The 26,239-nt window shown below is 49.3% G+C and overlaps 3 protein-coding genes across 6 annotated transcripts; 2 read left to right on the top strand and 1 right to left on the bottom strand.

Moving 5' to 3' along the window:
• Positions 1–2,211, bottom strand: LOC103880555. The gene is made up of 4 exons (XM_009196898.3): positions 2,200–2,211; positions 1,950–2,079; positions 1,386–1,877; positions 1–556 (listed from the first exon to the last, which is right to left on the bottom strand). Exons 1-4 carry the CDS (start codon positions 2,209–2,211, stop codon positions 363–365), a joined length of 828 nt encoding a protein of 275 aa, XP_009195162.2. The 3' UTR covers positions 1–362.
• MON1B (MON1 homolog B, secretory trafficking associated) lies at positions 1,696–10,433 on the top strand. Of its 2 annotated transcripts, none has more exons than XM_009196902.3 (6): positions 1,696–1,805; positions 2,347–2,504; positions 4,277–4,603; positions 5,168–5,987; positions 6,354–6,501; positions 8,913–10,433. In XM_009196902.3, exons 2-6 carry the CDS (start codon positions 2,357–2,359, stop codon positions 9,111–9,113), a joined length of 1,644 nt encoding a protein of 547 aa, XP_009195166.1. In that variant the 5' UTR covers positions 1,696–1,805; positions 2,347–2,356; the 3' UTR covers positions 9,114–10,433. The 2 variants fall into 2 exon arrangements, with proteins under 2 accessions (XP_009195166.1, XP_003917253.1); XM_003917204.2 differs by having other exon boundaries at positions 1,792–2,129.
• Positions 10,197–25,174, top strand: SYCE1L (synaptonemal complex central element protein 1 like). 3 transcript variants are annotated; one of them, XM_003917206.3, is made up of 11 exons: positions 10,197–10,306; positions 17,434–17,493; positions 19,203–19,262; positions 19,458–19,532; positions 20,097–20,144; positions 20,417–20,471; positions 22,216–22,279; positions 23,148–23,217; positions 23,300–23,387; positions 23,591–23,663; positions 23,848–25,174. In XM_003917206.3, exons 1-11 carry the CDS (start codon positions 10,246–10,248, stop codon positions 23,920–23,922), a joined length of 729 nt encoding a protein of 242 aa, XP_003917255.1. In that variant the 5' UTR covers positions 10,197–10,245; the 3' UTR covers positions 23,923–25,174. The 3 variants fall into 3 exon arrangements, with proteins under 3 accessions (XP_003917255.1, XP_031513937.1, XP_031513938.1); XM_031658077.1 differs by having other exon boundaries at positions 23,743–25,174; XM_031658078.1 differs by lacking the exon at positions 19,458–19,532 and having other exon boundaries at positions 10,218–10,306; positions 23,743–25,174.
• The last annotated feature ends 1,065 nt before the right edge of the window (positions 25,175–26,239 follow it).

Here is a 26,239-nt window from a genome sequence, read left to right as displayed (position 1 = left end):
TTTATTGCTTTATGTAAATTTAATATTTCATTACTTATCGATTATCTATTGTATATAAGGCACATGATGCTACATTGGTATTTGGAATTCATTACCCTAACTATACTGTAATTAAAATAATTCTCCTAACTAGTACCAAAGGCTTCCACTTAGCAATCACTCGAAGTGTGCCAGCACCTCCACTCACTTCACGTCAAGCGATTCCCATCATTGTTTCACTGGTGGAGAAACCGAGGCCCAGGGCACGTGGGGTAAGGCGTTCAGGGGGCTTTCGGTCCGGAAGCAGCGTCGGGGCGGGAATTCGAACCCTGGGTTCCCACACTCGCCCGTGGCAGGGCCCCCAGGGCCTTTTCCCAAACTGATCACAGGAAGTGACGACCCGTTCGCCCGGCGGACCGGGGGGCGTCGGGCAGGTCCTGGTCCAAGTGAGTGCCCGCCCCTGCCCTGGGCTGACGGAGTTCTTCCCCCAGCTGCTGGTAGACGTGGGAACCCGCAGGGGACGGAGCTGCGGGATCCGATAGGACCTCGAGGACCCTTGGGGCGCCGCTGTTCTGCCCTGGGAGAGAGGGTGGGAAGTAAGTGAAATGCCGTCAGAAAGCTAAAGAACTACCGAGAGACCGAGACCCAGAGAAAGAGGCGGAGGTAGAGAGATGGGGAAGGAGAGCGCAGGTGGATGTGTAAAGGTGTTCATTTACACATTCAGAGACACAAATACAGGAAGAGACAGGGGCGCAGGCAGACACCCCGAGACAGGCTCGGTGAGTCGCAGGAAGGGACAGAGACCCCTAGAGCAAAGGAGATGGGCAGTCTAGACCAGGCGTGTCTACACCCGCGTTCGCCCTCAGGCTAACATTGTCAGCTAGGACCACCTTCCTTCCCCTGGCCGCCCAAACCCCTCGCAGCTTGCAGGCTGCGGCTGCTGGCAACACCCGAGTAAGATCCTATCCAGGCGCTGCGCTCTACTTTCCAGGGAAGTGTAGACCTTACAGGGGACGGGCCCCAGGTGCAGGGGCCATCGCGCTAGCCAAGGGTGGCGTGCAGAGATCGACGCGGCCTCGCCTTCGGCCAGTCAGGACTCAGCGGCCTCTTGGCCGCGCCCACACGCGCACCCCCGGTGGGCCTGGGCTTTCCTTTGCACGTTCCTGCCGGCTGACGCTGCCCACGCAAGTGAGGTCAGCCGGGCTTTTTGCGCTTCTGGACAAATCCAAATCAGCCTGAGCTTTGCCTTCGCATACCCCCTAGCCAGGCGCCACGAGGATGTACGTGGCTCGCGCTTCCTTTTTTCCAAAGGCCGCCGAGCCCTTTGCGTGAACAGAGAGTGACCAACGAATACTTCCTCCTTCTGCGAGACCTGCCTCTTTAGGATCCAAGTCCTATAGACTGACCAGACTTGGCGCAGCACGCTGATTGGAAGCGGCGACTGCCCGTCAAGCATTCGCGTCTCTCCCCTCCCTTGACTTTCTTGGCAGGGTTAAGGGATAAGAGAAAGTGGAGTTGCCTTAGTTCTGGGAGAGCCGATTTGTGGGTCCGGCACAGGTATCCATGCGGACTTAGGCTGCAAAAGTCCTCTTGTGAAACGAGGAATAGGCTCGAGCCTTCGATTGGGTCGAGGGAAACGTCAATCAATGGATGGGCGGGTGCAAACGCAACAGAACGTACAGTATTGGTTAGGGTTTGGCGGGGGGCGTAGACAGCGGGGAAATCAGGCGGCTTATCTCGATTGGCCCAGAAAGAAGGGGGTCTCGCCCTCTGTACTCCGGGATTGGCTAGAGCGAGCCGCGCCCCCCTCACGCCAACAACCACCGGTAAGCGAAGTGGGCCTAGCTCTCCCGGATTAGCAGCCGTAGCCAGATGCGTTGAAGGGAGGGCAGAGAGGTCTCATTCAGCTCCCGAACAGACCTGACGTAGATCCGGAAGTAGCCCGCACCATCTCAATTATGAGGGGACACCTGTAGGCGACGGGAGAGGGACGCCGCGGGGAGCCAATAAAGCTCCGCAACCGGAAGCGTCTTCTGGGGGCGTCGCACCCGGAAGTGTGGCACCTCCCCGGCCGCACCCGGAAGTGTGATGCCACCGCCGCTACAGGGAAGTAATGGTATCCGGCCAGTTGAGATTCGGGGTTAAAACAGGTGTTTGTATATCTCTATTTCCTGAGGCCCATTAGAGTCTCCTCTTTTCGGAAAGTGTTGGAGGGGGCACGTATTTGGGCATGTTTTTGAATGTCTCGTCCTATTGAAATCCGTGGGGAAACGAGCAGTAGGAGTGTGTCCAAAGGGGCCTGACTCTATAAAGGCTTTTCAGAAGTTTCTTTCACCGCCCGTCACCCTCGATTCCCCTCCCCTTCAGGGATGTGCAGATGGAGGCCGGAGGAGACACTGCTGCCCCGGCCCCCGGGGGCGCGGAGGACTTGGAGGACACGCAGTTCCCCAGTGAGGAAACTAGAGAAGGTGGAGGGGTTCACGCGGTCCCACTGGATCCCGAAGGCGAGGGCCTGGAGGAAACAGGTATGACTCCACTTAGTGGGGTCTTAAAATGGATCGTTAGGGGTTGTCATTGTTGGACAGGGGGAGGGTCAGTGGGTGATGGGTAGGGAGTTGTTTGGGACTCAAGAGAAGTGGCTTAAACCATAGCCGGGTCAGGAGGAGGTCATTGTGGACACATGGTGTAGTTTACTTCACTGAGGAAGTCATTGGATGTCAGCGGGTGTTCACTGGGGGTTTGGTGTGAGTTTAGGTCATTGAAGAATCAAAAAGGGGGCTGTTAGAACCAAAGAGGGTCACTGAGGATTTAGAGTGTTTAGGTCAAAGAATGCGCAGAAGAAAGTCAATAGACTCCAAGGAGTACTGTTTAGAAGTTAGTGTTTTTGAGGAGTAGGGTGTTATTTATTAAATAATAGAAGTGGGAAGGGGAATCAGTGAAGTTCCATGGGCACTCAGAGTATTTACATCATTGAAGTCATTGGTAGGCTGTTGGGAAGTCTTTAAGGAACCAAATATTAGTGGATATGTAAAGTTGTTCATTTGGGATTTAATGGAAGTCGCTGAGAAGTCTGTACCATTGATCACTTTGGAACTAGTGGATGCAAATGGAATCATTGGGAAGGATCAGTGATGTGAGAATAAATGTGGATGGGGAGGTTGAGGACTTGGGAATTAATAGCAGGTAAGAGCAGTTATTAGGAGGGAGTAATGATATTTGGGGACATGGGAGTGTCAGTCATGGGAATGTCAATGAGAGAATATGCAATTATTGGGATTTCATGGGAAAATTATTGAGACATAGCTGCACATGGATAATAATGACTGTCATTGGGGGATGAATGGGAATAAATGGATGTGTCAGTAGAGGCCATTGAAGTTGTGGGTTTTCGTGAATGTTAATGATGGTCATGGGGAGGGGCAGTGGAAGTCATTAAAGTCTTGTGTGTTAGTGGATATTATAATGGTTACTGTACAGAGGGGAGTGGATATCAGTGAGATTGAAGGTGGTCAGGGGAGTGAGTGAAGGTCTCTGAAGTGCTGGGTGTTAGTGGAGGTTAATGATGGTCCTTGTTGGGGGCTGGAGGAGTGGACATGGAGTAGAATAAATTGTGGATCAGGGCAGTCATGGAGGATCACTGAAAAACCAGGTGTTAATGATTGTTAAAGTGGGGTCATTGGGGTGTTTGTGAACCACAGTGGGAGTGAATAATGGATTAGGGGAGTCCTAAAGATCTGGGTGTTAGTGGATATTAATGACAGTCACTGGGAGAAATACTGGATATTACCAAGAATATAAATGGGCAACCAGGAGAGTTAGTAGGGGTCATCACCTATCAGTGGGTATCACTGATAGGGTAGTGGTGGGGGAAGGGGCATTCAGATACTTAAGATATTAATATATGTTAAGGGTGGCCATTGGGTGAGCAGATATCAGGTGAAAAAACAGGGGTCGGAGGAGTTAATGGGGGATTATTGGAGACGAATAATCATCATCCAGAGTCAATGGCGTGCTTTGAAGACTTGGGAATGACAGTTATTGAAAAGGAAGTAATTCGTCTGTAGGAACATAGCAGGTCCAGTGGAATGACAATGAGAATGTGTTGGTTTATTAGGGTTTTAGGAAGATCATTGCGGGGTCCCAGGGCAGTCATTTGTCATTGAGGGGCATAGGAGACACTTGGAGGTGTGTGTCAGCATGCAGGGCTCCTGGAGGGGCTAGTAGATATTTGGTGGGTCCTTGGGGATGTGGGGTTAGGGGTTCACATGCAGATGACCCACCAGGGGCTCCCTTTCAGGATCCAAGGACAAGGACCAGCCACCCAGCCCATCACCACCGCCCCAGTCAGAGGCCCCGTCAAGTACCTCTCGGCTCTGGAGTCCTGCAGCCCCTGAAAATAGTCCCACGCGTAGCCCTGAGAGTAGCTCTGGAGGCCAGGGCGGGGACCCCAGTGACGAGGAGTGGCGCAGCCAGCGGAAGCATGTGTTTGTGCTGAGTGAGGCTGGCAAGCCCATCTACTCGCGGTATGGTAGTGTGGAGGCGCTGTCGGCTACCATGGGTGTAATGACCGCCCTGGTGTCCTTTGTGCAGAGTGCAGGAGATACCATCCGCGCCATCTACGCTGGTGAGCAAACAGGTGGGAGGCAGAATGGGAGACAGTGACCGGGAATATGGCTGGCATGGGTAGGTCCGTCTGCCTGCCTCAGGCACTATCCAGCCAGCCAGGGTTGGGTCCATGTGTGTGGATGGTCAGCCAGGGCTCTAACTGTCAGTGGTGGGAGGTGGGGGGTTCATCTGTGTCTGGCCTGCTGGTTTCTGAATGATTGACTTGCTGGGATCTGAGTGACTAGCTGGATACTTCTATGTTGCCTGAGAGCATGACTGTGGGGGCTGTGTGGCTAAGCTGTGTCTTTCCGGCTCTGTGTCAGCCCTTGTACCATCTCCTCCCACCTGCCCCTGCTCCGTGCTGTGTATCTAACCTACCTGTTCCTTTGGCCATCCCATCATGTCTCTGCAAATGTCCAGATTCCTCCAGCTTGTCCTTACCCCAGTCCAGGTGCCCACAGAGTGATCGTGTGGACTGGGGCCCGGTGTGTGTATGGTAGGAGAGAGCGGAAGAGCCCCACTGTCTCCCTCTGGTCATTCCTGATCCAGCTCTACCCCCTCTTCTTACCCCTCCCTTCCACAGAGGACCACAAGCTGGTGTTCCTACAACAGGGCCCACTGTTGCTCGTGGCCATGTCACGGACTTCTCAGTCAGCAGCCCAACTGCGGGGGGAGCTGCTAGCTGTGCACGCACAGATCGTGAGCACGCTGACACGTGCAAGTGTCGCCCGCATCTTCGCACACAAGCAGAACTATGACCTCCGCCGCCTGCTGGCTGGCTCGGAGCGCACACTGGACCGACTTCTGGACAGTGTGGAGCAGGACCCAGGAGCCCTGCTCCTGGGTGCCGTGCGCTGTGTGCCCCTTGCCCGCCCGCTGCGAGACGCACTGGGTGCACTCCTCCGACGTTGCACAGCGCCTGGCCTGGCGCTGTCAGTGCTGGCAGTAGGCGGTCGACTGATAACAGCAGCCCAGGAGCGGAATGTGCTGGCCGAGTGCCGGCTGGACCCAGCTGACCTGCAATTGCTGCTCGACTGGGTGGGTGCACCAGCCTTTGCGGCGGGTGAGGCTTGGGCACCAGTGTGCCTGCCCCGCTTCAACCCTGATGGTTTTTTCTACGCCTACGTGGCCCGCCTGGATGCTATGCCTGTTTGCCTGCTGCTGCTTGGCACCCAACGTGAAGCCTTCCATGCCATGGCCGCCTGCCGGCGCCTGGTCGAAGACGGGATGCATGCCCTTGGTGCCATGCGTGTTCTTGGGGAGGCTGCCGGCTTCTCTAATGCCTCATCAGCCAGTGCTCCTGCCTACAGTGTGCAGGCTGTGGGGGCGCCGGGCCTCCGGCACTTCCTGTATAAGCCACTGGACATCCCTGACCACCACCGCCAACTGCCCCAGTTTACCAGGTAGGCCCTGACCCTAAGGCAACTGGCTGGGTGGGAAGGCCTGTCAAACCAGGAAGTTCAGCATCTCAGGGATGTGACTCAGGAGAGATAACCGGCCATGCTTAAGAAAGAGGGAACAGAACAAGTCTCTGATGATGGAGCATCAGTCATGGACCTAAAGGAATCCCCCTCTTCTGGTGGAGAGCAGGGCCCTAGTACTCAGGGAATCCCCTAGTTTGATGAGGGAAGGTCAGCCTCCAACCCCTGAGAATCCTCAAGTCTCATGGGAGAGGCTCAGCTCCCTAACTTAATTGAAATCTCTAGACTGAGGGAGGAAATGGGCCAGCCAAGAAGGCGCTGGACTAACCTTTCCCTCCATCATGGCAGCCCTGAGCTAGAGGCCCCCTACAGCAGAGAGGAGGAGCGGCAGCGGCTGTCGGACCTGTACCACCGCCTGCATGCTCGTCTCCACAACACCTCCCGACCCCTGCGCCTCATTTACCACGTGGCTGAGAAGGAGACACTGCTGGCCTGGGTAAGTTGGGCAGGGCTCTGAGTGAATTGATTCACCACTTCAAGCCTCCTTTCCCTATATTGTATCCCTTCCAGCCATAGTGCCTCCACCAAACACAGCAGGCCTCTGGCTGGGCTGTGCCTTGCCTGCGACACTGTCCCTGCCTTTACACACACATCTTTGAAGCCCCTGACAACTAATGACCGTGACTCTAATCCGACATTAGCCTCACCCTTCTGTGTGCTTTTCCCCGATTAGCAACCAGGACAGTGTCTTTGACTTTCCAGAGGCTCCGTTAACCACCATTGCTGTGCCTGCCAATTCCCTAGTAGCCCAGTCCATGTGTCTGGAGGTACCCCATTCATCACCAGCTCATTATGACTCCATGAGTCCCCAGCAGTCCTCACACATTGTAGGCTTGGTCCCTTGCTGTGCCCTCCACCTGGGGTACCCTTCCCTTGGGTCTCCTCTGGGCTCCAGCCCTCACTTCCTAGGGGTTTGCTGAAGGTCAACTACTGAGGGAGGCCAGAGAAGGGGACCTCATCAGAAATGGCACCTTCCCCCAGGCCCTGCCATGTAATGCATATTTATTAATTTATTGCATGACTGCTGTGGATCAGGCATTGTCCTAGGCTAAGGATTTTGTTTTTAAATTTTTTTAACTTTCATTTTAAAGAAGTCGCAAAAACAATATAAAGAGTTTTTATATTTATATTCATAAAGAGTTTTAAAGGGTGTGGTGAAAACCACACCTGGCCAGACAGTGGTTTTCCTAACTCCATCATTCTTTCTACATTCATTGGTTGGGATTTTACTATAAAGAATAACATGGGGCCGGATGTGATGGCTCACGCCTGTAATCCCAGCACTTTGGGAGGCTGAGGCGGGCAGATCACTTGAGGTCAGGAGTTCGAGACCAGCCTGGCCAACACGGTGAAACCCCGTTTCTACTAAAAATACAAAAGTTAGCTGGGTGTGGTGGTGTGTGCCTGTAATCTCAGCTATTCATGAGGCTGAGGCAGGAGAATCACTTGAACCTGGGAGGCGGAGGTTGCAGTGAGCCAACATTGCACCACTGCACTTCAAAAAAAAAAAAAAAAAAAAAAGGAATAACTTTTTCTTCTATTTATTGAATTTTTAATTTTCTATCAATATTATCTTATGGATTTTTCTTTAATTCAGTGAGTTAAAATCTTTCTCTAGCATTTATTTTGGTGTTCAAATTGCCTCTGATTTAGCCAGTGGGTACCCTGATTCAGCCAGGCTGATCCCTGTGTCTCTGACACGTCCCCTTCACTACGTGAGCACATCTTACTTGACTTTCTCTATTCCATTCCTCAACTCAGCCATTTCTCCATGGAGCCTTTGTACCTTTTAGTAGAGATTGGAATTTAAAACCCAAGATATGGGCCGGGTGCAGTGGCTCACGCCTATAATCCCAGCACTTTGGCAGGCCAAATAGGGGTGGAGAGGGGGCTGCGGGTCACAAGGTTAGGAGTCTGAGACCAGCCTGGCCAACAGGGTGAAACCCCATCTCTACTAAAAATACAAAAAATTAGCCGAGCTTGGTGGCATGCGCTTGTAATCCCAGCTACTCGGGAGGCTGAGGCAGGAGAATCGCTTGAACCTGGCAGGCGGAGGTTGCAGTGAGCTGAGACCATGCCACTGCACTCCAGCCTGGGCAATAGTGAGACTCTGTGTTAAAAACAAAAAACAAACAAACAAAAAAAACAAGATATGTTAGGACCAGAATTTTAAACCAAGTGATCAGAGTGGCCACCCTGAGCAGATGGCATCTGAGTGCAGTAAGGAGGTATTGAGCTACATGGATATTAGGAGGAAGAGTACACCTGGCAGAGGGAAAGGACTGATATGCTGTGAGGTGGTACTGAGCCTGGCTATGTTTGAGGAATAGTAAGGAAAGTGCAGAATGGCCGGAGCAGAGGGCGTGAAGGGGAGAGCTCTTGGAGGTGGCACAGGAAAGGCACGAGTGACCTTGTGGGATCAGGCCTCTCCATTTAGTATGAGGTATAACTTGAGTTCCTGTTTATATTAATTCCTGGCTGTTGATGAGGAAAACATAGTTGTATGAGCTTAGAGCAGGACCTTGTACACAATAGGTTACTGACAGAATATTAAACATTGTTACTGTGTTCCCCAGTCCCCAGATGAGCAGACAGGTCTAGAGAGTACCCACAAACACAACCAGCATCACCCAGTTGAAGCCACTAGGTCCCGCTGACCCTTGGCTCATTAGTTGCACAATATCAGCTTACCTACCTTAGCCCAGTATCTAGGCAGCACCCGGTAGGAGGTGCTGCCAGGTACAGGTTCCAGGTTGCAGGAGGCAGACATGCAGCTGCATTGGGGTAGACAGGGTTGTCCATAGCCAGCTCTGGCCCATCTGACTCTGTCTCCTCCCAAACCCCCAGGTGACCTCCAAATTCGAGCTCTATACCTGCCTCAGCCCTCTGGTCACCAAGGCAGGTGCAATCTTGGTAGTGACCAAACTCCTGCGCTGGGTGAAGAAAGAGGAGGACCGGCTCTTCATTCGCTACCCACCCAAGTACTCCACACCACCAGCCCCCTCTACGGACCAAGCTGCCCACAATGGCTTGTTCACTGGACTCTGATAGATGGAGCTCCCAGACCAGGCAGTGCTGGGAGCAACCACCTTTGTTTTTTACCTTCTGTCCACCCTGGAAATGTGGGTGGGGGTGTGTCCGTGGCTAGTCATTGTCTCCCTAGGCAATGGGGCAAGATCTGAAGGCCCATCTATGAAAGAGATGGTGGCAACAGCCAGGCGAGCAGGCTGCTTTCCTCACCTGGTCATGCACCTCCCCCTCTGGGGAAATCCTTAGGCCTCCCTCTCCCTTCCCTCTGTCTCATCTCCTCCACTTGAATGATGCTCTAGCCTCTGTGAGGGACTGTCCCCTCCAAACTTGCTTCAGGGGTCTGCCTCCTCAGTTGAATCTCAGCCGTGAGTGTCCAGATCTGGCCAAGGTCTCTAGGGTGGCCCACAGGGGTGCTGGAATTGGCACTTCAGGGCCACGCTATGCTTGGAACTGGCCTGAGGGTATTAAAGAAAAAAACTACATAAAAGTCCTAAAAGTAAGACCCACAAGGATATTCCTTTGCCCTTCTTGTAGTTTTCTTCATCTTTACCCTGCCAGAAATGACCCCCTCAATGCCGGCTGCTGCTAACATTAATGAGAAGGTGGCCTCTAGTGTCCACCTGTGGAACCCAGGACACAAAGCACCTGACTGCACACAGTGGCTGAAATCCAGCATTTTTACATAGAAGATGCACTTAGCTTCTAAGCCTCATTTTACTCATCTGTGAAACAGAGATAAGTAACCCTCTCTCGTAAACTCTGATGAAGATTTGTAAACGAAAACAGACTCGAACTATTGTGTACCACCACATAGCACATGCACGTCTGTCCCAGACTTTGACAACCTGCACAAGACAAGCAGCCTAAAGCAGGAGAGACCTTCCTAGGGTTTTGTATGTGTGCACACTACCCTCACTCCCCAACTGGCCATTACCCTAGCTCTGCCCTTGTTTGTGGAGTTACAGCCTCAAGGTTGTAGCATGCAATCGGGGCGCAGTGTGTTCCGCGCTTGCCCAGAGCTGACTGCTGAGTTAACCGATGGCGTAACCGCGGACTGCACGCATGCGTAGTGAAAAGCCTTTCGCCCTCACGTGGTTTCTTTTTCAGCCAGTCAGCAAGCAAGGCTGGCGCACAGGCCTCGCGTTGGAAAATGGCGGGGAAGCTGAAACCTCTGAATGTGGAGGCGCCAGAAGCCGCTGAGGAGGCTGAAGGTAGTGAGGGCAAGTGGGCTGCACTCCTTTCTCTCCAACCAGGGCAGAAAGGAGGGAGGATTCATCCCATTACAATAATGAAATAATGATATTCCAATATTTTTTAAATAAAATGTTAAGCCTTTTATTATTGAAGAAAAACAATTTTTTAACCGTTCAGCAGAGTGGAGATAAATTAACAGGCATATTCCTACCATCGAGATTAACTTTTGTCAACTCTAGTCAATACGTTGTTGAAAGTAAACAACACATAGTTCAGTACGCAAGTCTTCAAACAGAAGTGGGGCGGTGGGGATGTTCTCATAAAAATCACCTTGCTGCAGCCCCCCCTTATTAACAGTAATTCCCAATGTCGCCATGTCACACCTAACACCTACCACACTTTGATGGACTCTTAAACCTCTTAATCGAACATGGCCTACCCCACAGCCTCTTTTCTCCAGGGTATCGACTTGAATGACAGGCAAAGGAGGGTGGAGGGGTGTCGGCCTAGACGCTATTGGAAATTGTATTCCATCCAAAAGAAAAAAAATCTCAGACTGGGCACGGAGGCTCACACCTGTAATCCCAGCACTTTGGGAGGCAGAGGCGGGCAGATGACGAGGTCAGGAGTTCGCGACCAGCCTGACCAATATGGTGAAACCCTCTCTACTAAAAACTATATATATATATATATGTAAATTAGCCGAATGTGGTGGCGTGGACCTGTAATCCCAGCTACTCAGGAAGTTGAGGCAGGAGAATCTCTTGAATCTGGGAGGCGGAGGTTGCAGTGAGCCGAGATCGCATCACTGCACTCCAGCCTGTGTGATAGAGCGAGACTCAGTCTCAGAAAAAAAGAAGAAAAAAATCTTCCTTGGCCCGGCTTGGTGGCTCACTCCTGTAATCCCAGCACTTTGGAAGGCCGAGGTGAGTGGGTTACCTGAGGTCAGGAGTTCGAGACCAGCCTGGCCAACATGGTGAAACCTCGTCTCTACTAAAAACAAAAATTGGCCAGGTGTGGTTGGCAGGTGCCTGTAGCCCCAGCTACTTGGGAGGCTGAGGCAGGAGAATTGCTTGAACCCAGGAGGCGGAGGTTACAGTGAGCTGACATTGTGCCACTGTACTCCAGCGCAGACAACAGAGAAAAAAAAAAAAAAAAGGAAAAAAAAATTCCCAAGGCAGTAATGCATTTGTATGCCACTAGTATTTTTTGTGTTGTTACGGAAGTATTCAAAGTGTACCAACGTAGAGAAAATAGCATAAACAAAGCCCATGTACCCATCACTATGCTTCAACTGTTGTCACCTTTCTGTCCCACTTTTATCTATCTCTAACACCCCTTTCTGCACACTCTTTAAACCACTGTATGAATAAACACACTAGACTGCATCCTGCCAGACCTACCCATATAGACATCAAAGTAATGATTATTGTTAATTACCTGACCTAGGATGTGAGCTCCATGAGAACAGAGACTGTTTACCTCTCACTCCCCTGCACCTAAAACAATGCCTGCTTGGTGTAAAGTAGGTGTTCAGTAATTTTTTAATGTGTGACTAATGAAATAACTTCCACACAGAGAGGTGTTTTAGATTAGAGCCACATACTAAGTGCCAGCATTCAACAAAGGACAGAAGGAAGTAAGACAGATGCAAATAGATCTCATGTATTAACTGTGTAATACAGCTGCCACTACAATTTTTAAAAACTATTTTAGTATCAACCTTTCAAATTCCTCAAAATTAAAGTTATGACTGATTTCACTAGCAAAGGAAAAATTGAAAGACGTATCAAGTTGCCATTTCTAGCCCATCAAATTGGCTTTATAAAGGGAAGAATAGTATCTGGTATTGATGACCTTGTAGAGAAACAGGCCTTTTCCTACCTCAGGGAAGAGAGCTGACTCAAAGTAAAGGCTTTGCTAGAGGCAGTTTGGCAGAGTATTTTTAGCATCTAAAATGCTCTTCCACTTCTGCAGTCCCCATGCTATGTAATCATAGGAGAATACATAAGTGTATGGACCAGGAATGGTCATTGGAGTGTTGATGCAGGCACAACACAAGGAACAGTCACATAAATGGCTAAGTCTAGGTTTATGTGTGCATGCTGTGGAATGTCTCTGTGGTGGATTTTTTTTTTTAAGAGGCAGAAAAAGAAAAATTCTAATTTAAATGTACAAAAATTAAATTTTAAGTTGATAGGATTATTATTGACACACAAGGAGCTCCAAAATAGACCCTATTTTGATTAGAGATAAGCCAGTTGGGATTGAAACAAAAATGGAGGAAGGTATAGCCCTGTGTATGTTACACAGAAAAAGTGTCTGAATGGTAAAGGCCTGAGTGATAACTCTGGACAAGGGATTTGGATTTTGGGAGTACTGCAGAGGTGGAGGCATTTTTGTGATTTATTGTTCTATTTTTCTTTTAGAAAAATGTAAGTAGTCATATATAATTTTAAAATATAAGGGAGAAGAGGGAAAATTTTGAATGGCAACTGAGGATCCTATATTCATATTGGATCAGTATTAACATCCAGGTTTTGATTGTTGTACTGTGGTTACCTGGTAGATTCCCTTTGTATATAGGAAATAGACACTGGAATAGTAAGGAGTAATGAGTCAAGTTGTCTGCAACTTATTATTCAAAATCACTCACAAATGGGGAATCTGGTATAAGGGCAAAATGGGGGCACTGTGGCCTATTTTTACAGCTTTTGTGTACATCTGAAATTATTTCAAAATAAAATGTTTACAAGGGTGCTCTTACTGTACTGGCCGTTTTCTTTTGTAATGGACTTTGTGTGTGTGTGTGTCAAAGTGTTAGTTGGATTATTTAAAAGATTTACTTGTTACCCACTCTTGGCCTTATTTCATGACTAGCACTAGAAAGCAGAGAGAGGAAAAACACAGATGGAGCTTTTGCAGAAATGGTTGCAAATGCCAGCCATAAAAAAGATGTGGAGACAATCAGGAAATTAATGCATGGCCTGGGTATTGGGAGATGTTACCTGATGAGTATTAATCTGGTCAGTTGTGATTATAGGATTGGGGTCATCTAAGATAATGTCCTTAAGTAGCTCAGACTCCTGATGAAGTATCTGGGAATAAAATGTCAAGAAGCCTGGGCATTGCTTAAAAATAATTCAACACAGGAGAAGCATAGGTGAAATAAATAGGGTGAATATTAATAATTGTCAGATCTGGACAATGAGCATATGAGAGTTAATCATAATACCTTCTCCACTCTCATGTGCATTTGAAAGTTCTCATAATAAGGTACTAAAAATAAAACAATCACAAACACCTTCCCTTGTTATTAAAGTAGCTTTACTTCTTTGTCTTATTTCCAAAATATTAAGAATATTTTTGAAATTAAAAAAAATCTCAGGAGGCCAACTTGTTCCAAGTGATTGTATCAGGGGAGGCAGTGAGATTTAGGATTAAGGAGAAAAGAGGAAATTTCATTTTTAACGTCACATATTTCTTTGAATTTTCTTAGAATTTTACTTGAGTCAGAAAGTAAAATTTAGAGCAATACATGAAATGTATTTTACTAAAAGACCAAATGTTGTCACCAAACTGCTGGCAGTGGTTACTTCTGGGAAGGGGAGTGACTTGGAGAAGGGGCTGCTGGTGAGGGGAGACTTTTCTTTTTAATTTTGTTCTTCCACATTTGTTTATTATGTAAGTTATTCTACATGTGTTTATTATGTAATTTAAACATGAAAATGCAAATTAAAATAATACATACTAATTTATAAAGGATTTCAGGCCAAACAAAAAGACATAAAGAAGGTGAACATACCACCAAATACTTCAAAAAATATCTAATAAGCTCAGGTTAAAAAACCCTGATTTACAACATGGATTTTAATGGCTGCAAAGAATTTCATCCTACAAACATGCTGTAATTAATCCCCTAAGGTATCTTCAAGTTATTTCCTTTTTTTTTTTTTTTTTTTTTTTTTTTTTTGGTTTTTTTTTTTTTTTTTTTTTTGAGACAGAGTTTTGTTCTTGTTGCCCAGGCTGAAGTGCAATGGTGCCATCTCGGCTCACTGCAACCTCTGTCCTCTGGGTTCAAGCAATTCTCCTGCCTCAGCCTCCTGAGTAGTTGGGGTTACAGGCACACACCAACACGTCCGGCTAATTTTTGTATCTTTAGTAGAGTTGAGGTTCTGCCACACTGGCCAGGCTGGTCTCAAACTCCTGACCTCAGGTGATCCACCTGCCTTGGCCTCCCAAAGTGCTGGGATTACAGGCGTGAACCACCGCGCCCAGCCGTTACTTCTGAGTTTAAAATTATAAACAGTGAAACAACATCTCGCCCACCATCCTTAATTATGTCCTTAAGAGGCATTCCGAGGAGTGGAATTTCTGATCAAGAGGAAATGAATAAAGTTTTGGTATTTATTTATCAGAAAGTTTGAAATGAAACAGTTTTTGCCGGTTAGCAAAAACAAAACAAAACAAAACAAAAATGAAGAAGATTAAAAACATACTTGCCTGGTAAGAGTATGATTTTTGGGCCTGAGACAGGTGAAAGGCAATTTCCTATCAGCCAAATTCCATAATATACATACCTTTGATCCACCAAGTAGCATCTAAGTAGTACTCTATGTGTACCCAGTAGATACACTCTAATGCAAGCACAAAGAATAATGTACAAGGATGGTGTGCTAGGTTAAATTGTGTCCCTTCAAAATTCATATCCACCAGAAATTCAGAAATGTGACTTATTTGGAAGTAGGGTCTTTGCAGATATAGTTAGTGAAGAGGAGGTCACACTGGATTAGGGAGGGCCATATTCAATGGCTGGTGTCCTTATAAGTAGAGGGAAATATAGACACATCAAGATATGAGAGTGGCAGGTGAAGACACAGACACAGAGGGAAGACCCAGTTTGTGGTACTTTGTTATGGCAGCTTGACAACACAAATGCAGATGATCATTGTGGCATTCTTTGTAACAGCAAAATAAGGTAAACAGCTTAAATATCCATCAATAGGATATTGTTTTGAAATTATGGTATATCCACACAGTGGAATGCCATGCAGCCACTAAAAAGAATAGAAAGATCACTGGTGTACATTGTCAAATGATAAATACAAGATGGGGTGCATCATGTACAACATGCTACCACTTATGTAGAAAATGTGGGATGTGGGCCAGGCGCAGTGGCTCATGTCTGTAAACATCTGTAATCCCAGCACTTTGGGAGGCTGAGGCGTGCGGATCACGAGGTCAGGAGATCAAGACCCTCCTGGCTAACATGGTGAAACCCCGTCTCTACTAAAAATACAAAGAAAAAAAAAAAATTAGCCTGGTGTGGTGGCGGGCACCTGTAGTCCCAGCTACTCTGGAGGCTGAGGCAGGAGAATGGTGTGAACCCGGGAGGCGGAGCTTGCAGTAAGCTGAGATCACCCCACTGCACTCCAGCCTGGGCGACAGAGCAAGACTCCGTCTCAAAAAACAAAACAAAAAGAAAAGAAAACGTGGGATGTAGTTGGCCGTGGTGGCTCACGCCTGTAATCCTAGCACTTTAGGAGGCCGAGGCGGGTGGGTTGCCTGAGCTCAGGAGTTCGAGACCAGCCTGGGCAAAACAGTAAAACCCCGTCTCTACTAAAATACAAAAAATTAGCCAGGCGTGGTGGCATGCGCCTTTAGTCCCAGCTTCTCGGGAGGCTGAGGCAGGAGAATCACTTGAACTTGGGAGGCAGAGGTTGCAGTGAGCTGAGATCGTGCCACTGCACTCCAGCCTGGGCAACAGAGCCAGACTCCATCTCAAAAACAACAACAACAAAAGGAAAAGCAAAATGAAAATGTGGGAGGTATGTTTGTGTATACATTGAATTATCTCCAAGTACCTACACATAGCTTGTAATGCTAGTGGCCTCTGAGGAGAATTAGAGAACTGAGGGAGAGGGAATTTTCACTGTATACTATTGTGGGTAAGCGTTTCTTCATTAACTTTTTGGCTATCATGTTTGCGAGCTGCCTTTCATCTTCTCTGTTCAATTTGCCTTAGAGAGGTGTAGGTCACTGAGATTTGACCTTTACCATTGATTTCAAGACTTAAGGATTTTTTTTTTTAACGTTAACATTTTCCTGTGGTTTTTCTTGTTTAAATTTTAGAAGTAACACAGGCTCATGTTAAAATATACATAGAAGTATGTATGGTGAAAAGTGTGGTGAATCAGGGTTCAAATAAGGTCTGTTCATTTAATTGATTGATATATGCCTCAAGTCTTTTTTAATCTGTAGGATTTTTCCCTCTCCCTCATTTTCTTCTTTGCAACTTATTTGTTGAAGAAACAGGTTTTCCTGTGGAGTTTCCCACAGTCCACATGATATTGAGCACATCCCCAGTGGTGTCATTTAATGTGTTTTCCTGCCCTTTGTACTTCCTCTGAATTCGTATTTAGATGTGGAAACCTGATGGGATTCCATCAGGCTTTTTTGGTTTTGGTGGGGGTTTTTAGGGCAAAAATCCTTCATCAGCTGTGTTATGTTCTTCCATCTAGAGGCTCATAGGGAGCACTCCCCAAGGCAGCTTGTAAGTGCACTCTGAGCTGCAGTCCTCAACTTAGCTGAAATAAACTCTCTATATTAAAAATAAAAATAAAAATCCATTGAACTGGAGCTGCAGGGTAAAGAAAGAAAAAGAGAGAAGCTCATAATATCCAGTTGTCTTTTTTTGATGTTAGTAGCCATTAGTAACTATTACCTAGATCTATAAGTTCATTAAGAATGTATAAATTATGAGCTATAATTATTTCAAAGAAATTCATATGAAATCTTCCTGCCCTATTGCTCTGGTTAGAACTTCATAATGATCTTGAACAGCAGCATCAGCAAACATGCATTCCCTTCTTTCACCCCTGAGTTTCATTAAGGGGATGTTTGTGGTGGTGTCTTTTAACCCCTCAGGGAGAAGGTGACCCTTAGGGGTCCTGATTTATCTAGCACACACCATAAACCTCAAGGGCAAGAGACGGGGGCCCTGCTTCGGATGGAAATCTGTCTCTCATCCCATCCTTAGCCCCAGCCCAGGGGTGTCTGCAGACCCCGCTGGGACTTCCTACTTCCCTTCTCTCTCCCCTCTCACTCTCGCTATGTCCTGTAATTTTGATTTTCGTTTCTACAGGGCAAGCCAAGTCTTTGAAGACTGAAGACTTGCTGGCAATGGTGATAAAGCTGCAGAAAGGTCATGTGTCTCTTTGTTTCTGAGCCTCAGCCTGGGGTTTCAAGTCAGAAAGACATGGTTCAAATTCAGCCACCTCAACTCACAACCTCAGGAAATTATCCCATTGCACTTTCTCCCTCTTATATAATTTAATTCTTTGAACCAAGAATACAGCCTCACAGTTCAAAATTCAAGAAGTTTAAAGGAAAGGAAAAACCAGTTCCCCTGCCATCCCTCCTCCCTCCCCCCACACACCGGACATCCATTTCCCTGACTCACGGGCAAGCAGCTATTGTTTTTCAATTCTTAAGTATCTTTCCAGAGGTTTTTAAAAAATGCATTCATGGATGTGGTTTTTTTTTTTTTTTTTTGTCCTCCCTTTTACATACAAATGGCAATGCAGTTGGTTTTGCACCTTGCTTTGCTTTTTGCAGGAGATCTGGGAGCCAGTGTGCACCCAGTATCTACATCAGAGCTGAGGCAGTGCTGGCCAGAGGTTAGACCCCCAGTCCATTCTCATCTTAAAATAGTATCACGTCAGTCTATTCCAAACAAAAGCAGCAGCCTCCCCTTCTCCCACTCTGTGGCTGCCTGCAGAAGAAGTGCACTGGGACTGCTGCCTAGGTTACATTAGGGAGAGAAATTGCAGGGCCAGAAATGCAGTGACCCAAACTGATCATTTCCAGTAAAACAAAGACCCCCAGAGATTTCTGTCAGTCATAATCAGCACCGTGGAGAGCACCCACTCTCCTGGAAATCACAGAAGCTGGAGTCAGTGACCTTGGAAAATCCAGGGTCTGAGTTCATTAACCCCAGAGTGTCTGAGGGGTCGGCAGTGAGACCTGGCAAGGGTTGGGCAGCTTTTTGCCCCCGTTCTTTGTTGCCAACCTTGATGCCAAAGAGGCATGAGAAGGAAGTCTCCTGCATACAGAGCACTGAAACAGGGACTATGAGAAGTTAGAGCTGACTCTCTAAAGGGACAGTGATCACCCTGTCACTGGGAAACTTGCAAGCTGCTACCAGCAGTGTAAAAGCAGGGTTTCCCCATTTCTCAGATGAGACCAGTACCAGAGTGCAGACTGACAACCCTTCCTGTCTGGCTTTTGATAGGGCGGGGCAGATGGGACGTCTCCATCGGCTCACACCACACTCAGAGTTACATCTAAAGGCTTCCACGATGGCCCAAGAGGCCCTGAGTGATACCACTTCCCACTTCCCCCACCTCACCTTCTGCTACTCTCCACTTGCTCACGAGACCTGAGCCACACCAGCCCCTCACTGTTACTTTTGACACGTGCCTCACCCGCTCCTGCCACACTATGGGGAATTTGCACTTGTTCCCGCTGCCTTGTTGCACTCTGCCTGGAATGGGTCCCCCCTCCACACTCTACCCCCACAGAACTGCAGGACCTGCTTCCCTCTCCTCATCTGGGCCCTTTCCATATCTCCAGACATGCCTTTTACCCTTTTGCTCTTCAACGCTTTGCCTCACTTTATTTCTCTTCACAGCAGCTACTGCCACCTGAATTGATTTAGTTATCTTTGCTCAATGTCCATCTCCCCAGCCCAGAATGCAAGCCCTTCAAGGGGCTCTGGCAGAGCTCAGCATACAGCAGGTGCTCAATATATGCCTGCTAATTGATAGCAGCAGACACAGTGCTTCTCCGTCTGCCTTGGACAGCCAGACACCAGTCTTCTCTGGCTCAGTCTTTCTTCCTTTCTTTCTTCAGAGGGAAGTCTGGAGCCACAGATAGAGGACCTGATTAACCGGATTAACGAGCTTCAGCAAGGTAAACTTGGGGACCTAGCCCGGCCAGCTGGGGCCAGCAGGAAGAGCCTGGATTTATAATGAATCCACCTCCTTATCTATAAAATCTAGGCCCCTGTAGGGTTATTTGAAGATGAATATGCAATGTCATATTTGCGAGAGAACAGCAAGGCTAGAGACTATACTCACACAGTGTCTTCTTCCCTTCTTGGCCCAGCAAAGAAGAAATCCAGTGAGGAACTGAGAGAGACCCACACTCTCTGGGAGGCCCTGCATAGGGAATTAGACTCCTGTAAGTGGGGCCAAAAGAGGGACCCATCAACACTGCGGATGCTCCTGTGCATACCTCAGGGCCTTTGCACAGGCTGTTCCCGGGCCTACAATGCTCTTAGCTCACATCATCTGTATTGCCTCTCACTGTCTCATGTCATCTTTCAGCTCTCAGCTCAAATTTCACCCTGACAGGTCTATCTTGATGGTCTCATCTCAGAATAGAATCCCGCCCTCTCTTGGTCATTCTCACGCCCCTTGCTGATTTGTTTCTTAGGAGCCTTTATATCCACCTGACATTGTGCGTGTATTTCTTTATAGCCATCTCTCTCCTCATTGTAAACCTTGTACATTCTTCAGGGTCTTCAGTCCTTCAACATTTGCAAGGAATGTGGGCATAGAGGGGGAGAAGCTGGATCAGGATGGTCCTTGTGGGAGATGGTTGCAAGGGTGGCAAGAAGATATGTCAGCTCTCAGCTCTCCTAGGGCTGTACTACACCTTCTGTGTGGCTTTCCCCTTATATGAAGTTGCAATGGGGATGGCAATGGGGTGCCTGGAGGCTGAAAGTGTCATTGTGTTTTCCAGTGAATGGAGAGAAAGTGCACCTAGAGGAGGTCTTGAGCAAAAAGCAAGGTATTTACCAGTTGCTGTGTCTTCCTTATTCTACTCTTCCATCCCACAAAAGTCCATACTCCTCAGAGCAGCCAGAGGAATCCCACTGCAACCTAAGTCAGGGTGCTTCCCTGTCTGTACAGATCTCTCCCTGGATCACTACCTTACTTGGAGTAAACACCCAAGTCCTCACAGTGCCCTCCAATGCCTGACATGATGTGGGGCCCATTACCTCTGGCCAACCCTGACTCCCCAAGAGCTCCCAAAGGGTCCCCTTGGTTCCTTCCCCACAGAGGCACTCAGGATCCTCCAGATGCACTGCCAAGAGAAGGAAAGTGAGGCTCGGAGGTAAGTGGCCCTGCCTCAGCTCTTCCCCACCTCATTCCCCAGCTGAAAAAGGAGGGAGCAAGAGCTATGGAAATCAATCTTGGACATGGAAGCCTCATTTTACCTTTCTATAAATAGAGCAGTCAGACAAAAGACTTCCTTGGTTATCTCTGATATTAAATGGTCCTGTTAAGATTAATTTACTCATTTAATTATTCGTTACTAATTTCTTTATCAAATATATTCCATCCATTGGTGTTAGCCTCAGTCTTTTGCTGTTGGCTATCCAGGTCCTTTGATATCCATTCACTTGCTTATTTGTCTGCTTATTTTAAGCCCCAGTCATCCATTTGCCCACCCATTCATCTACTTACCTATCTAGCCATTCACCTACTCACTCATGCATCCATTCATCCATCTATCCAACTATCCAAGCATGTCATCCAGCCAGATGGCTATTTTATCTCCAACCTTCCACCTAACAATCTTCCATCCATCCAATCATGCATTCATCCTCTCTCTGTCCTTCCCCGTCATATATTCACTTAGCCAACCGTCCATCCAGACATCTGTCCTTTCTCCTAGCAATCCTTTCTTTCTCTATCCAGCCACTATTCCTCTACTTATCATTTCTCTAATCAGCTATCGTTTCTCCAGCCAGCAGCTCACACATCCAATCAACTGTCTCTCCAACCGTATATCCATCCATCTCTTCATCCTCCCAAGTAGCGGGAATTATAGGCATATAACCACGTCTGGCTAATTTTGTATTTTTAGTAGAGATGGGGTTTCTCCTCGTTGGTCAGGCTGGTCTCGAACTCTTGACCTCAGGTGATCCTGCCCGCCTCAGCCTCCCAAAGTGCTAGAATTTCAGGCATCAGCTACCATGCCCAGCATCCTCTGAACCTTTACTTAGCACATTCCTGTTACCAGAGGTCTCACATCCTGGTGCACCATGATTTTAATTGCATGGGGAAACCTGATGTTAGCTAATGTGTGTATACTTAACCACACTACTCACACTGTCTGATGAGCATTTATGCCCATTTATGTACCTAATCCTCATAATGACAATTATAGGAGTTAAAGGCTAATGTCACCCTCCACACCACCATTTTACATATGAGGAAACTGAGACCCAGAGAGGTTAAGTAACTTGCCCAGGGTCACAGTGAAGTAACAGATCAGGCTTCAAGCCAGGATGTTACAGAATCTATGGTGCCAGATTACCACACACCTCACAAAGCCTTCTTGGGAAGGCAGAGTTCATTCCATGGGGGACAGGATGGACAGGGTGATGTTCTCAACACAGGCCCATGAAGGTTCTCGTTCAACAGGGGAAATGAGAAAGGTGAATGCCATGAACAGACATCCCAACTCCCACTCCTGCTGGAGTGAATGGTGGGTCATTCAGAGAATACCACTCAGGGTTGTCTTTCCCTTCCCAGGAAGCACACGTTGCAACAGTACATGGAACAAATTTTTGTCCGTAACACTCAGGTTTCAGAGTCCCAAACAGAGGAATCTGGGGTAACTCCCAAGCCTGGGGCCTGGCAGACCACAGTGTAGAAAGTGGGAGCAGGGCTTGCATCAGGGAGAGTTTGTTGGAAGAGGTGCTGCAGGAACCAAAGCTTAGAGGATAAAACCCATGAAGCAGCTCCCAGCAGAGGGAGCATGGGCAGGATCTGAAGGCCTGCACATGAGGAGCCCCCATCAGGGGTCAGGCCTAGCATGTGTTCTCTCATTCCTGGGTGTTGGCCTCCAGGTTGGATGTCAAAGGACAGCTGGAGGATCTGACGGGCCAGCACAAGGACCTCTGGGAATTCCACGTGAGCCATTATCATTGCCTGCAACCAAAGCCACTCCTCCCTTGGCTTTAGTGTCCCACTGACTGGCCCAGAGTCCACCCCTGCCCAGGCCCAATGCCGGGGGATAATCCTTGATTCCTTGCTTCCTCTTGTCCACCTATTCAGTCCCTCAGCTTTTATCTAAAATCAACTTAAGTCTCACCATGCCTTACTGCCACACCCAGCATCACCTGCCCAGACGGGTGCGTACCATTGTGATCTGCTTTCCCCCTGCTCACCCAGAGTATGTTCATCTTGCAGTGGCAAATGGCAGCCCAGAGAAAGCCATGGTCAGGTCATTCCTTCATTCAGCTAATGTCAGTGGCTGCACTGGGCTGCATTTGAAGCAGTGAGAGAGGGTAGCAGATCAAAGAGGCCAAGTCTTTAGCAGATCAAAGAGGCTGTCTCAAGCTGGTTGGGGACAGTGGAGGCACCAAGAAAGTTAGTGGCTAGATCGTGGAACGTCAGTGGGAAGGCCTCTAAGCAAGTGACATCTCAACACAGAGGTTAAGGAAATGAGGGAAGAAGCGGTGCAGGTATCTGGGTACAGAAGGAAGGCCCTGGGACTGGACGGTGCCTGAAACCTTTGAGGAGCCGCAGACTGGGGAGTGGAGGATGAGGAGAGTGGGAAGAGTTCAAGTTTGAGAGGTGCCTGGAGACATGCAGAGCGTTTGGGGGGAGGTGGGTGGGTCTCCAGCCACAGCAGAAACTGCACATTGAGTTAATAAATAGTTGAATGAATGAATGACCTAATGTAGGTGAAGACTTCCCGAGAAGCACAAAAGGGGAGGGGCGGGCCGTGTAGCCAAGAGGACATCCAGACGGGCAGGCCTCCTCTTTGTCCTGGCAGATGCTGGAGCAGCGACTGGCCCGGGAGATCCGTGCCCTGGAGAGGAGCAAGGAGCAGCTGCTCTCGGAGAGTGAGCCTCCCGCGCCAGGTGGGCCGGGGGAGGGGCATGTGGCCGGGCCTTGGCCCTGCCCCTGACGCCCGCCCACCCGCAGGGAGGCTGGTGCGCGCCAAGCTGCGGGACGTGGAGCGGCGGCTGAGCTCGCCGCCTGAGGTCGAGGGCGCCAGGGCGGTGAATGACGGGTGAGAGGGGAAGGGAGGTGTGGGCGAGGAGGGCAGGGACAGGGCGGAGGGGAACCGGCCCAGGTCCCCCGCTCCGCCCCCCACTGCCCCTTCCCCCGCTGTGCCTCCCTCGGCGTCGTCGGGTCTCCGCGTCTCCGTGGCTTCCTCCTTGTTCCCTAGACTCTCCCTCTCTTCCTCCTCTTTCCTCGTCCCCTTCTCCGCAGGCTGAAGGCGGAGCTGGAGATATTCGCGGAGCAGGTCCCGAGCGCCCCCGAGGTCGGGGCCGGCGAGGGAGAGGTAGGGAGCCCGGGGAAGGGAGGCGGGGCGGGCAGGGATCCTGGGAGTGGCCCCTGAGAGTGGGGTCTGTGCCGAGCAGGGCGGCCCCGGAGGTAGAGGAAGCCTCGGTGTAGGCCTAGGGCAGACGCGGGCGGACGCGAGGAGCGCGGGAACCTGGTCTGCAGCCTCACCCCGCCCCCGGCAGGCCGGACGTGAGCTCCCCCGCGCCCGCGACGAGGCGGATCCGGAGCCGCCGGTGGCTGCCCCTGACGCCCCCTAGGCCAGCAGGATCCGCCCGGTCGCCGCCCTCCCTCGAGACCGGCGAAGAAATAAAGGCGATAATTTCCGACCGTGCCTGCGTTCTCCCCAGAGTCTGTGCTTCACGGTGGCGAGGGGAGGGGCGTCCTGGGGTCTCGAGGCGGGGCCTCTGCCTGACCCCGCCCTCCAGTCAAGCCCCAGGCGCCAGAGGCTCGGTAAATGCTCCTGAGCTCAGAGAGAGTAAAGTGGGTGTCAGGACCCCCCGCCCCACAGCCTCATCTCGAGTTCCCAAATCTATATTGTCAACAGGGGCTGGAGGGCACGTGTTAACCCATTCTGGTCCTCGGGGTCTGTGTGTCTCCAGTGGTCTCAGGAAACCCAGAGTCTCTGCAAGACCCGCAGACTCGCGCTAGCTCTGGGACGTGTCCGCCCATCTGAGCTCCTCTCACACATTGGATTCTAGCCAAGGCTGCCTCTCCACCCTTCTCAAACACTCCAAACACGTGTCCCTTCCGGGCCTTTGCCCTGCTGGTCCTCGTCTGGGGTCACATCCCCTAGGCCACCTCAGATCTGTTAAATGTGTCCGCCACTCCGGAGGCCAGCCTTGGGGACTCACCTCCAAAGGCAACCGGCACCAGGCTGCTGCCATTGACCGAGCATGTAGTGACTAAGCAGGCATTTGCCGATTGCCTGCTGGGTACCAGGCACTGTTGTAAGCCCTGGATTTTAAACAGCGCGGTTAGCGAAGCCTCACCTAGAAAGTGGTATCTGAGCGGAGAAGTGAGGTAGCAAAGGAGGGAGTGAGCCCTGTGGGTGTTTGGGGAAAGGTGCGCCTAGCAGAAGACATACCTCATGCCAAGGCCTGGAGGTGAGGCTGCACTTCGCTGTGTTTGAGGAGCCGTCTGGAGGAGGCCTGCGTGGTGGAGTGGAATGAGGTAGAGTGGGGTGGGAGACGACACTGGAGAGTTGCCAGGGACCAGTCAAGTTGGGCATTATCTAATGTGTGTAGAAGAGGACCTGGTACACAGTATTCAGTGAATGTCAACTCTCCCATACTGTTGTGATGATTCACTATTCCCAGTCCCTAGAGAATGGGAACTGAGACGTGTGACTCACTTACATCAGGGCTTCTGTCCATTAAGTGATCAGTAAGTGGTTCATATGATTTATTATTATTATTCTCAGGCTACAGATGAGGAACACCAAGGTGTGTATATCTCTCAGAACAGAGATTTTTATACAGTAAATGCTCAATAAATGGTATCTATCATTAATTTTTCTCACTACTATTCTTGTTGTTATTCCCAATTTAGTGATGAGGAAAATTGAGATAATGAATCTGTACAGTAAGCCCTCAATAAACGTTGGGTATCGCAGTTGTTGCCATTATTATCCCAAGTCCACAGATGAGGCCCAGGGAGCTTTAGTCCCCGAGTCATCACTCGCATCCGGGCACAACTGACTCCAGGCCCAAGTTGTGATCCCCTGCCCCACTGACCCCACCTGCTTGCTAAGGCCAGTCTCCAGGAATCTCTAAGGAACCTCAGTATCCTCTTTGTCATCCTCTCTGTGTCACACAAATGGGGTCAGCCTGGATATTCTGCCGACTTACCACTGGGTACCTAGGATTCGAGTCCTGGTTTCCCTGTTCACGGGCTGGATGACTTCAGGCAAATTGCTTAATGTCTCTAAAACTCAATGACCAGCTGGGGGCGGTGGCTCAGGCCTGTAATCCCAGAACTTTGGGAGGCTGAGGCGGGTGGATCATGAGGTCAGGAGTTCAAGGCTAGCCTGGCCAAGATGGTGAAACCCCTTGGTTTGGTGGTGGCGGGTGTCTGGAATCCCAGCTACTCAGGAGGCTGTGGCAGAGAATTGCTTGAACCCGGAAGGTGGAGGTTGCAGTGAGCCAAGATGGTGCCACTGCGCTCCAGCCTAGGCGACAGAGCAAGACTCTGGCTTTTAATTTGCCCTGTGTTCTCCTGACTCAACTGAACTTCCTGGCAGGGCTACTTCTCCTTTCATTGAAATGACTGACAGCTGCCTGGGATGTCTTCACTTACTTCCTGTAACAGCGTTTCTCTTCCCACCCACGTCCTTTCTCCATAGGACTTGCATTCATCCCATAATTCTCAAGCTTCTTAGCTTGTAGTTCAGGTTCAAATGTGAATGAGCCAGGGGGAGCTCAGTGTTGTCAAAAGGCTGAAGGACATTCTTTTTTTTTTTTTTTTTTTGAGACGGAGTCTTTCTTTGTTGCCCAGGCTGGAGTGCAGTGGCGCAATCTCGGTTCACTGCAAGCTCCGCCTTCCCGGGTTCACGCCATTCTCCTCCCTTAGCTTCCC

Source organism: Papio anubis, chromosome 18 (genome assembly GCF_008728515.1).
Source record: "Papio anubis isolate 15944 chromosome 18, Panubis1.0, whole genome shotgun sequence".
NCBI lineage: Eukaryota > Metazoa > Chordata > Mammalia > Primates > Cercopithecidae > Papio > Papio anubis.
Note: the sequence above shows the minus strand (reverse complement) of the source record. Positions and strands in the feature narration are given on the sequence as shown.

Bases quoted from the DNA above. Each gene is read 5' to 3' on its own strand.
- LOC103880555 (XM_009196898.3), bottom strand. The intron at 1,878-1,949 runs GTGTCCCCTCAT...GAGCTGAATGAG, and splicing joins CCCTCTCCCGTCGCCTACAG to ACCTCTCTGCCCTCCCTTCA. The intron at 557-1,385 runs GTCAGTCTATAG...CCTCTCTCCCAG, and splicing joins AGCGTGCTGCGCCAAGTCTG to GGCAGAACAGCGGCGCCCCA.
- MON1B (XM_009196902.3), top strand. From the start codon at position 2,357: ATGGAGGCCGGAGGAGACACTGCTGCCCCGGCCCCCGGGGGCGCGGAG. The intron at 2,505-4,276 runs GTATGACTCCAC...GCTCCCTTTCAG, and splicing joins CGAGGGCCTGGAGGAAACAG to GATCCAAGGACAAGGACCAG. The intron at 6,502-8,912 runs GTAAGTTGGGCA...CCAAACCCCCAG, and splicing joins AGGAGACACTGCTGGCCTGG to GTGACCTCCAAATTCGAGCT.
- SYCE1L (XM_031658077.1), top strand. From the start codon at position 10,246: ATGGCGGGGAAGCTGAAACCTCTGAATGTGGAGGCGCCAGAAGCCGCT. The intron at 10,307-17,433 runs GTAGTGAGGGCA...TCGTTTCTACAG, and splicing joins AGCCGCTGAGGAGGCTGAAG to GGCAAGCCAAGTCTTTGAAG. The intron at 17,494-19,202 runs GTCATGTGTCTC...TTCTTTCTTCAG, and splicing joins GGTGATAAAGCTGCAGAAAG to AGGGAAGTCTGGAGCCACAG.